Source organism: Rattus norvegicus, chromosome 1 (assembly GCF_036323735.1).
Source record: "Rattus norvegicus strain BN/NHsdMcwi chromosome 1, GRCr8, whole genome shotgun sequence".
In the NCBI taxonomy this organism is placed as follows: Eukaryota; Metazoa; Chordata; class Mammalia; order Rodentia; family Muridae; genus Rattus; species Rattus norvegicus.
Window position 1 is genome coordinate 97,324,343 of NC_086019.1, and position 12,660 is coordinate 97,337,002.

The 12,660-nt window shown below is 40.6% G+C and overlaps 1 protein-coding gene across 6 annotated transcripts in view; it reads right to left on the reverse strand.

Moving 5' to 3' along the window:
- The window catches only part of Tdrd12 (tudor domain containing 12), a 72,358-nt gene that overhangs the window by 54,063 nt on the left and 5,635 nt on the right, over positions 1-12,660 (reverse strand). For 5 of the 6 annotated variants that reach the window (XM_017590063.3, XM_063277999.1, XM_039100861.2 and 2 more), the window contains 2 exons: positions 9,899-10,035; positions 8,041-8,160 (listed from right to left, as the gene is read on the reverse strand). In XM_017590063.3, the coding sequence (XP_017445552.1) occupies positions 8,041-8,160; positions 9,899-10,035 (257 nt within the window). Of the gene's footprint in view, positions 1-8,040; positions 8,161-9,898; positions 10,036-12,660 lie in introns of those variants that run through there. The other variant, XM_039100862.2, reaches the window with a different exon arrangement.

Consider the following 12,660-nt stretch of genomic DNA (forward strand, 5'->3'; position numbering starts at 1 on the left):
GAGTCCCCTAGGTACACAATAATCGAAACACTAAATATACAGGACAAATAATATTAAAAGCTGTAAGGGAAGTCACATGTAGACAGACCTATTAGAATAAAACTGGACTTCTCAATGGACGCTCTAAGAATCAGAAGGGACAGGACAGATGTGCTGCAGACCCTTGAGAGACCACAGACTACATCCCAGACTACTTTACACAGTAAAATTTTCAATCACCATAGATGGAGAAAATAAGGTATTCCATGTTAAATCCAATTTTAGCAAGATCTATGTACAAATCCAGTATTAGAAGGAAAACTCCAACCTGAAGAAGTTAACTACACCCAAGAAGACAGAGGGAACAAATAGTCCTGGACCAGCAAATCAAAAGAGGGGAAACACAAACTCACTCAAGCACATGCGCACACACAAACATGCATATGCACACACCACCACCACCACCACCACCACCACCACCACCACCATACGAACACTGTGCTATCTCAACACCAATGGTCTTAATTCCCCAATAAAAAGGCACAGACTAACAGAATAAATGAAAAACAGGATCCATAAAACCATCCTGCTGAGGGGCTGGGGATTTAGCTCAGTGGTAAAGCGCTTACCTAGGAAGTGCAAGGCCCTGGGTTCGGTCCCCAGCTCCGAAAAAAAAGAACCAAAAAAAAAAAAAAAAAAAACCAAAAAAACAAAAAACAAAAAACCATCCTGCTGTATCTAAGAAACACACATCAAGGATAGACATCATCTCAGTGTAAACAGACGGTAAAAGATAGTTCAAGCAAATAGACCTAAGAAGCAAGCTGGTAGATACATTTTAATATCTAACAAAATAGACCTTAAATGAAAACTAATCAGAAGAGATAAAGAAGCACACAACACAATCAAAGAAAAAATATACCAAGAGGACAGTGCAATTCTTAACATCTCTGCACCAGGGGTTGGGGATTTAGCTCAGTGGTAGAGCGCTTGCCTAGCAAGCGCAAGGCCCTGGGTTCGGTCCCCAGCTCCGGAAAAAAAAAAAAAAAAAAGAAAAGAAAAGAAAAAAAAACCCCATCTCTGCACCAAAGGGGCCCCCAAACTCATAAAAGAAATACGCTACAGCTAAAATCACATGCTGATCCTCACAAAGTGGTAGTGGGTGACTTCAACACACACGTAGTTTTTCTCATGTAGACAGAAACTAGGCATAAATGTTAGAGCTAACTCAAGTTATAAACCAACCAACCTAACCTAACAACTATTGACAGAACACTTCACCAAATACAAAAGAAAAAACCTTCCTCCCAGCAACTCACAAAACTTTCTCTAAAACTAACCACATATTTACACACAAAACAGATACAAGAAAATTGAAATAACACCCTGTATCCTATCTGACTACCACAAATTAAAAACCAGGTATCAACAACAACAGAAACAGAAAGCTTACAAATTCATGGCAGCTGATCAACTCACTACTTGATGAAAAAATGGGGCATGACAGAAATTAAAAATAAAATTAGATTTCCTAGAATTGAATAAAGATGAATATACAACAAAACCAAATATAATATATAATCTACATATTAACAAACTAAAAGACAAAACCTACACGATCATCGATTAGATGCAGAAAAGGTCTTTGACAAATCTAACAGCCCTTCATGATAAAAGTCCTGGAGAGATTGGGGACACGGACACACCTTCAACATAATAAAGGCAGTTTACAGCAGGCCCATAGCAAACATCAACTTAAAGGGAGAAAAACTCAAAGCAATTCCACTAAAACCAAGAGTAAGACGAGACTGGCCACCATCACCTACTATAATATAGTACTTGAAGTCTTAGCTAGGACCGTAAGACAACTGAAAGAGACTAAGAGGATACAAGCAGGAAAGTAAAATGTCAATGTATGTTTATTTAAAAGTGATATTATATAGGACTCTAAGAATTCCACCAGCAATTCCTACAACTAGTAATCCCTCTCAGCCAAGTATCTGGACATAAAATTAACTCACAAAAATAAGTAACCTTCCTATATACAAATGACAGACTGAGAAAAAAACATTACAGAAACAACACTCTTTACAACAGCATCAAATACTACAAAATATCTTGAAGTAACTCTAACCAAGTAAGTGAAATACTTATATGATAAAAAAAAGAAAAGAAAAAAACCCAAAAACTTCAAGACACTGGAGAAAAGAACTTGAAGACAGAAAATGGAAAGATCTCTCATATTCTGAAGATTAATGTAGTAAAAATGACTATTCTGCCTGTGAATAGGTATGACCAAGACAGAAGTTGGTATCAGAAGTGGGATAATGCTGTGATAGACCTGACCATGCATTTTGTTTTTTAAAGATTTATTTATTTATTTATTTAATGTATGTGAGTACACTGTCGCTGTCTTCAGACACACCAGAAGGTGGCACAGGATCCCATTACAGATGGTTGTGAGCCACCATGTGATTACTGGAAATTGAACTCAGGACCTCTGGAAGAGCAGCCAGTGCTCTTAACTGCTGAGCCATCTCTCCAGCCCTAGTGGCCAATCTTATGCAGTTCTATAGCAAAAAGAGCAAGCTAAGCAAAGAAATAGACAAAATTTACAGTTTGAGGAGAGAGGGGGCAACAGGAAGACTAATGAAACTAAGTCCTGTGCTCAATGGATAAAAAAATGTTTAAAGCTTGATGCTATATTAATAAAGCCATCATGGTAATGGCACAAAAATAGACATGTTGATCAATACAATCAAATTGAAGACCTAGACATAAATCCGTGTGTGTGTGTGTGTGTGTGTTTGTGTGTGTGTGTGTGTGTGTGTGTGTGTTTGTCCACGGGCACCTGATTTTTTTTTTTATTATGAAGCCAGAAACACTCTGGAAAAAAAGAGTTTCTTTGTATAGCCCTGACTGTCCTAGAATTTGTTATATAGACCAGGCTGGCCTTGAACTCAGATCTGCCTGCTCTGCCTCTCAAGTGCTGGGATTAAAGGACTATGCCACTACTACACAGCAAGGTCTCATTAATTAATTGTTAATTTTAGTGCCTGTCCTAATAGTGTTCTGTTCAGAAAGTCTTTTCCTGAGCCAACGAATTCAAGGTTATTCCTCATTTTCTCTATCAGGTTCAATGTATCTGATCTTATGTTGAGGTCTTTGACCACTTGGAGTTGAGCTTTGTACAGAGTGTTAAGTATAGATCTATTTGGATTCTTCTACATGCAGCCATCTAGTTTGACCAGCATCATTTATTGAAGATACTGTCCCAACACTCAGGAGGCAGAGGCAGGTGGATCTCTGAGTTCAAGTCCAGTCTAGTCTACAGGGTGAGTTCCAGGATAGCCAGGGTCATGCAGTGAAACCCTGTCTCTAAAAAGCAAAACAAAACAGCACAACAATAACAAGGGGCCTCATGGAACTGAAAAGCTTCTGGATGGCAAAGGATACCATTATTCAGACTAAGCACCAGCTACCAAATGGGAAAAAGATGTTCAACTCTGTATCAGAGAGCAGGCTAATATCTAAAATATATAAAGAACTCAAGAAACAAGTTAGTGTTCTACTGCTATGAAGAGACCCTATGATCATACAACTCTTTTAAAAACAAAGCATTTAACCAGGACTGGCTTACGGTTTCAGAGGTTTAGTCCATTATCATCATAAAAAGAAGGATAGAGGCACACAGGCAGACATGGTGCTAGAATAGTAGCTGAGAGTTCTGTATCTTGATCCACAGGCAGCAGAACATAGAGCCCTCAAAGCCCACCCTCAGTGATTCACTTCCTCCACAAGGGCCATACTTCCTAAACTTTTCAAATAGTGTCAGTCTCTGGTGACCAAGCATTCAAATCTATGAGCCTTTGAGGGCCACTCCTATTCAAATCACCAGAGCTAAATATCAAGAAAACAAGTAACTCAGTTAAAACACGGTATACAGATCTAAATAGAAAATTCTCAAAAGAGGAAACTCAAAAATGGCTGAGAAGCACTTAAAGAAATGTTCAATATCCTTAGCCATCAGGAAAATACATATCAAAACTGCTTTGAAATAATATCAAAACTTATACTCATCAGAACGGCTAAGATCAATAAAACAAGTGACAGCTCATGCTGACAAGGATAAGGAGCAAGGGAAACACTCCTCCATTGCTGGTAGGAGTGCAAACTTGTGCAGCTTCTGTAGAAATCAGTGTGGTGCTTCTCATGATCTTCCCAGCACTAATATACCCAACACCCAGCCATACCACTGCTGGACATGTCCAAAAGATACTTCGCCTTACCACAGAGATACTTGTTCATCCATGCTCATAGCTGCTCTATGCATAGTAACCAGATACTTAGAAGCAACCTAGATGCCCCTCAACAGGAGAATGGGTAAAAAAACAAACAAACTATGGTATATCAACACAGTGGACTATTACTTAATATTTTAAAAAGACATGAAATTCTCAGATAAATGGATGAAACTAGAAAAAAAAATCCTTAATGGTGTGTCTCAGACCCACAAAGACAAACAATGGCATATATGCATGAATATGAAAATATTAGCTGTTAAGTCAGTGATAACCAAGCTACAGTCTGTAGAACCCGAGGTTAGGTATAAAGTTAGGGACAAACAGATCTCATTAGGAAGGGGAAACAGAATAGAGTTACGGATGGATGCAGGAGTTGGAATGCAAGGATCAAGAGAAGGAGAGGGAACGAAGGAGGGAATATTAGGGAAAAACAATTAAAATTAGGGGCCGTTTGAGGAGTATGAAAACAATACGGTAGAACCTCCCTCAAATATATGAAGGCAATCTACAGGAAATCCTCAAGTAACAGGGGAGACAGGGTCCCAACTAACCATTGAGTTATATCAAATTAAGCTGTTGGCCAAAGGGGTCTCATGAAAATCCCTAAACAATTCAGGCTGCTGCCAAGACGACACCGGACAGAAAAGTGCCATTGCTGAGGACAACAGCAATGCAGCTCACTGGACATACAGAAGTCCATGGCGCCTAAGCAGCACCTCCACCTAGGTCTATGTCTCTGGTGCAGGAGAGACTCTGAACACCAACAAGAGAATCGTAAAGTAAACAGAAACCCAGCCTGCAGTGGGAAAATTAGGAAAGCTACTGTATCCGGTATGAATACGGGAGTGCTGGGATTGTTTTGAGGTAGACCTAAGCCATGAGGAAAGCTTTTGGATTTTGGGATCTGTTGGGGCTGTATTTCTGAAGTAGCTTTACGGCCTTCACAGGACTTCAGCTGCATGACACCCCTGGTGAACCTGGAATTCCGGTATCACTGAGCACTGCAAACAGTGCGTAATAAGAACCGAGAAGAGTGTGCTTCATGTGTTCCTGCAGGCAGCACATAGACCAGATCAGAGGCTCTGGTATGAACAACTTGATTTCCTATAAAATTAACTTTTGGATAATAATGAATACGCTTCTGCAAAGCTACTGGGGGGGGGGGTTCAGCCCACAGAGGTTCTTCTCTCCCTGTTGCTTGCAAAGCCTTATCTCATCCTTGAGTGCCTCTCTTTCTTATTTCCTAGGTTGTCCTGCCCAGCTAAGAATACTGGCACCAGCCACAAATGCTTTCATCTACAATACTGTCCTGCCTGCAAGCTATGTTAGTGCAATGGTGGCAGGAAGTTGTGTGAGTAACCAACCATTGTCTGATTTGACGTAAGGCCCACTCCATGAGGCAGATCCCATATCTGATACTGCTTGGGTGACCAAAAACCTAAGACAAGATAGCACAGAGACCCTAAGGTAAAATCAAATTGTAGTGTTCTTTTGTAATTTTTTTGGAGACAGGGTTTTTTCTGTGTAACCCTGGTTGTCTTACGACTCAAGAGATCTGCTTGCCTCTGCCTCCCAAGTATTTTTTAAGGTAGTAATAAAATGACATTTGCTATACTCATAGATCAGGGCCGTGCTCAGCCATCATCAGAGACACTTTTTCCTGTAGCTTACAGGAACACATACAGAGAGACCCACAGCCAGATATATGCAGAGAGTGAGAGACCTTAGTACACTCAACCTGAAATGGAATGACCATCATATCACTCCCCTGAAAGATCAGGGAACCCCAAGGAAGAGGAGTTAGAAAGATTGTAAGAGCCAGAGGGGACGGAGGACATCAAGACAACAAGGCTGTCTAAATCAACATGAGCAAAGCTCGTATGAACTCACAGAGACTGAGGCAGTATGCCCAGGGCACGCACAGGTCTGCGGTCTGCACCAGGCCCTTAGTGTATTAGCTATGGCTTCCAGTTTAAGGTTTTTAATGGGACCCCTGAGTTTGGGAACAAGTGGATCTCTGTTTCTTGTGCCTTCTCTTGGGGTTTGTCTTGTCTAACTCCAATGTGACAGTTTTAATTTTATCTGTATTATCTCTTAGAAGCCTGTTTTCTAATGAGAGAAAGAAAGTCCATCCCCTCCGGTGTGGATACGGAGGGGAGGGACTGAGAAACTAATCAGAATATATATTATATGAGGGAAAAATATTTTTTAAAGGGGGGAAATAATATTGAGGCTCAGTCATTTTCAAAGCAATTTGGTTACATCGGCAGAATGCCTGGGAAAAGATTTGGTAACAAGATGTCATTATAAATTTCTCACAAGAAAAATTATAAAAATGGAAAATATTTACACATTTTAGTATTAGAGTTATCAAAACTTATAGCAAACCAGATCTCACAGTAGCACCAAGGCAACAAGCAGTCGCCTCACCTCAGCCTCTGGAGTATGTGGATTATGGGAATACACCACCACATCTGGTTTTATTATGTTTATGTTATCTTCTTTATCACACCCTGATTTCCTTGTTTTTAACTTTAGAAAAATTCAGAAGTAAAGCAACTTATCATAGCTTTCCTTGCTAGCAAATGAACCTAAAGGGTAACAAAACCACTCAAAACAAAAAGAAACAGAGAGGGAACTGGAGAGCCCCCACATACAAAATCTGTATGTGTGAACAGTTATTTTATTGACTTCAGAAACAACCAAAGGGCTACATTAGGATGCTGTATAAAATTAATGTCAATTTCTTTGAAGAAAAAAAAAAACAAGAAACAAGAAGAAATCCATATTATCCGTCTCTCAAATGGCCTGGCATCCGCCTCGGTCTTTCAGCGCATTCCACTGCCTTCTCATCTCATTTTCTATGTCAACATGTACTGACTTTTATTTTCACTCTAAGATAACCAAGACATCAAATGCTATCCCCTTATTCAATGAGTTTGTTTTATGTTCTATCTGGAAGTGAACAGTTGTTGGGAGCATAACAGGAAGGTCCTTGTGCCCACAGATCTCTAGAGAAACCAGGAATGCTACGCACACAAAATCATCTTTCCAATGGGAAAGATGAAAAACCTGTTCTTCCATCCAGAAAGCCAAGAAATAGAAGCAATTAGTAATCTGGTGATCTTCAGTTGTTATCTGTTAGGCCAGGCCATATCAAGCTCCCACAACCAGGACCAGAGGTGGCTGGTAATCTAAGCGACCCTTACAGCCAGGGGCTCCCCAAGTTCTTACAACCAGGATCAGAGGTGGCTAACCATCCAAATGACCTCTGTGCTCTCTGTATGACTGAGACTTGACAGAGCCTTTGGCCCTTAAGGTAGTACAGATATCATCTCTAGAATCCATCTTCTTGGGGAAAATGATATGTAGCCTGAGTTGAGTTTCAATGTAATTATGCTTCCTTGTGCACCCGTGATTGTATTACACCAAGATCCTCTTATTTTTTCAAATTACACTAGGCTAAACCACACTGGGAATAAACCGCCTCTTATTAGACTCCCTGAAGTCCATCTAGGTTGATCTCTTCGCAATCCACTTTCCTGTATGACATCTACAGGGACTCCCCTCAAACAATGACCGCACAGTGCCACGCCACGGTATTACAGGGCTACTCCAACCTGCACTTGAGTGGAATCAATTGTTAATTAACTAGAGTTTACTCTTTGATTGTGCTCTTCATAACAGATAAGAATGGAAATACATACAGAAATAAAAGGAGTGCCAGTATTTTAAGCTTTCAAAAAAAAATACTTACACAATTTCAGCATTGTCTTCACAGAAGTCAATGTGCAATGTCACAGGTTTTGTACAGTAAAGTCTGAATTTTTTTGCTCTGTAAGGAAGCTGCATAAAAGACTCTACTGCAACTCGGATGCTTAAAAGTAAAATACAAATAATTTTATTGTAAGTAAATATATATATATAACAAATTCACTTAAAGCACACTTATATATTAATACATTGTTCACTAAGGAGCAAAAGAAAACTTAAGCTTTATGTATAAAGGCCTACACACTGCACATAATCTATGGTATTAATATTCTGTGGCATAAGAGTTTAGGCAAATATATATACATATATACATACACATATATGTGTGTATGTGTGTGTGTGTATATATATATATATATAGTGAGGTTATAAATGTTAAGAAATACTGAATAATAATTAAACTTGTGAAGGGGTCTATTTAAATTTTTATTTTTATTCTTTTAGATAAGGTCTCATTACGGTTCAGACTGGCCTATTTCCATGTCCCAAGTACTAGGATTACTGGCATGTGCCACCACCACCATGCCTGGCTACTTACTACTTTTTAATACCAAATGCAGGCAGGTGAAGTGCCTAGAGGATTAAAGCACCAGCCACCAAGCCTGATGACCTGAGCTTGATCTCTGAGACCTACATGGTGGAAGGAAGGAACTGACTCCTGTAAATTGTCCTCTGACCTTCCCACATGCACTGTGGCTTGATTATCAATCTCAACACACACAACAAATGCATAAAATTCCAATTTTATCATATGATCAGGATCACACAAAAATTCCTTTAAACAGATGATGTTGCCACAAAAGCTGGAGGACTGAAATTTGATAATCTGGTCCATTCTTCTTCAGGCAAACAAACTCCAGGCTACTCTAACCTAACATATTTCAAATGCCAACTGGTTCTCTTCCTGGGAGGCCACCCTCTACAGCATCCACACAGGCTGGTTATCCAGAGCAGGTTAGCCAGGACAGGTGGCTGTACTGAACTTCTTACACTCATTTGTCATGTAATTCTCTTGCCCTAAATAAACTAACCAAGGAGAAAATAAGTAAACAAGGAGAAAAGTTCCCAATGGGGACACAACAGTTCTTTTGAAACAAACAATAAATTAAAAGCTATAACGCTCTGAACACTAACTGCTTCTTCCTGTACTCTGTAAACCCTAACGTCCCACTCGCCACATGCCTGACTGTTACAGTGCCTTATTCAGTGGGAACAAGGGTCCTCATGTTTAAATAATGACTTTTTACTCTGGGAAGAAAGTTTGAAAGGTTGTCACAAAATGAAAAAACTAATCTATTAGGTTCCAGTAAACTGTAACGGGTGGTCCCAGAATCAGAGCAGCCTGCCCAATGGACATTTGGCTCCTGTGTCCTACACCTTAAGAGACAGCCAAACTCTCTCCTTGTTATACAAGAGAATCAAGAATGTATGCTTGCCTTGCCCTTTCAGGAAAGAAGCCACCTATGAGCCCCATTCTGACTCCCTGTGCTTCCAAGTCTCTCCTTACTTTAAAAATCAACATTGACTTGGTTGGAGAGGTAGCTTAGCAGTTAAGAATACATGCTGCTATGGCAGAAGTCCTGTGTTTGGTTCTCAGTACCCACATTGGGTGGCTCACCCTGCCTGTAAGTCTAACTCCAAGGATCTAATGGTCTTCTGGTGTGAGCACACACATACATGCATGTACATACCAATATACAAAACACATGCACACATAATTCAAAATATATCTTTAAAATTGTTTAAAACAAGAATTAAACGTTATTTCCTTTATTGACATTTTACTTTAAAACTGCCATCTGTCTCCTTAAAGCATATAGACAAAATTAACACGCATGTACTTTTTAGATTTTACTGGAATATACTTGGCAAAATCCACAAGGAAACACTCCGCCAGGTAATGGTCTGCAGAAGAGATGATCGACTTAATCACAGCCCTGCACCAGCACTTCAGCTCCTGACAGTACACCACACACACCTGCGGAATGAGAACAAGCTCAGGGTTAAGTCACAAACGAGAAACTTAAGGTGCCTCAGCTGACCACGGGGCAGAGCAGCAGGGAGCTGGACCTGTCCTTCCTCAGGAAGCACTGTCCGCCAGGAAAGCGGTTCGGGATGATTTTTCTTACTATAGTAGTTCCCGTTAGCAACAGTTTCTGTGCTTACAGTTAACTATAGTCGGAAAAGATTAATGAAAGTTTCAGAAATCCAAAATTAATAATTTTCAGTAGCCCCTGCTCCAGGTAGCATAAGGAATTCTCACACCATCTCGCTCGACTGACCCTAGCACCTGAGCTGCTCACTTGTGCAGCACAGACTATGTGAACAGTACTGGCCTCTTAGTCACCATCCTGTCCTGGACATCAGGCCAGCTATCATAGGACTGAAACGTTTGCTTCAAATAACCTTTATTTCACATAAAAATAAATAAATCTTATAAGTTAAGTAAATAAACAAATAGAGGAGAAGGAGAGAAGACTCTGAATACTGAAGGGGATACCTGGGCACTAATCAGTAAGATGAAAAGTGGAAAGGATAGGAATCATTCTTAGGATGAAGAAAATGTGGTACATTTACACAATGAAGTATAACTCAGTCAATTAAAACAATAACATCATAAAATTTGCCGGCAAATGGATGGAACTAGAAAAGATCATCTTGACTGAGGTAACCAGACCCAGAAAGACAAACATGGTATGCACTCACTTAAGTGGATATTATCCATAAAGTAAAGGATAGCCATGCTACAACCCACAGACCCAAGAAGCTGAGTGATAATTAAGGACTAATGTGGGGGGGGTGACACATGAAATTCACTGAGAAGGGGAAATAAAATCGACATCAAGGGTGGGTGAGGAGAGGGAACTGGACAGAGGTCGGGGTGGGACTGGAAACAGGCAGGAGGTATCTCTGGGACAATCTAGAAACCTAGGGCAATGGACACCCTGGGATCGATGAGGGTGATCCTAGCTAAGACTCTTAGCAATGGAGGATACGGAGCTTGAACTGGCCATCTCCTATAACCAGGAAGGGGTCCAGTGGAAGGACTGGGACACCAACCAAGCCACAAAACCTATCTACAATTTTTCCTGCCAACAAGATGTGTTGGGGTAAAGGTGGTGAAGAAACTGTGGGAGTGGCCAACCACGGAGTGGTCTAGCTTAAGACCCATGCTATAAATGGGAATCCACCTCTGAAACGCCCAGAAGGCCCGGAGCCAGAGGCTGGATAGTCCAGAGACCCACAACACAAATGGGGGAAAAAAACATGAAATGATTCCTATACTCATGGATGGGCATCTAGCTCAACTGTAATTAAAGAGGCTTCACCCAGCAACAGATGGAAACAGATGCAGAGATCCGCGGCCGAATATTAGGCAGAAGTTGGAGAATACCTCTGAAGAGGGGGAGGAAGGATCGTAGGAGCCAGAGGATATCAAGGACACCACAAGAAAAACCACACAACCAACCAGCCTGGGCCCATGAGGGTCCACAGAGACTGAACTGCCAACCAGGAAATCTGCATGGGACTGACCAGACCAGGCCTCTGCACATGTATTGCAGTTGTGTAGCTTGGTCTTCTGGTGAAACCACTGTCTCTAACTCTGGTGCCTGTTTTGGGGACCCTCTCTCCTCCTAGGTGGCCTTGTCTAGCCTAAATAGCAGGTGCCTAGTCTTACTGCAACTTAGTATGCCAGGCTGGTTGATATCCATCAAAGCCAGCCCTTTTCTGAAGAGAAATGGATGAGGAGCAGCTAGGGTTTGGGGGAGCAATGGGGGGGGGGGGAGAAGTGGGAGGGAAAACTGTGGTCAGGATAGAATATAAAAATTTTTAAAAAGAGAACCATTCTTAAGTGTTTAGACAACAAAACTTCCTTTCTTTTTGCTTTGTGTTTGAGACAGGGTCTCTCTACATAGGCCTGACTGTCCTGGAACTCACTATGCACCAGGCTGGCCTTAAACTGATCTACCTGCTTTTGCCTCCTTCTAAATGCTGGGATTAAAGGCATGAGACACTATACACAACTATTTCATATTTTATTAGTTAATAAATGAGAAGTTCTACATAAATGAATGCTAACTCATAATGCACGAGAATGAGAAAAAAATCTCATGTCAAAACCACAAAGGAAAGCTGATGGTCACTACTGAATGGAGCAGAGTGACCACTAAGTGAAACACTGCACTGGTGATGTCTAGAATGAGACCAGGCTGTCACAACCTCAGTCCATGGCATCTTAGCACCTCTCAGAGTCTTACCTTCCAAGTTACTACAACAGGATACATATTCACAGAATACATACTGAGGGAAAGAGACCTCAAATCCATCCAAAAACATTTATCTATGCTTATGTCTATACAAAATATAAAGGACAAAAGGAAAAGTTTAAACAGACTCTGAAATATACAGACACAAGTGCACACACACTTTCAAGGACCAACTGATCAAGTTTCATTTTAGAAGCTAACATCAAAAACAATACATCATGTTACTAATGATGATGGGGTGGGGAACTCAAGTGTTTCCTAATCTTTTTCTTAAAACACACTTAATAAATCTTTCCTACCACACTATAATAAAAATTCCCTCTCCTGGAAAAGGC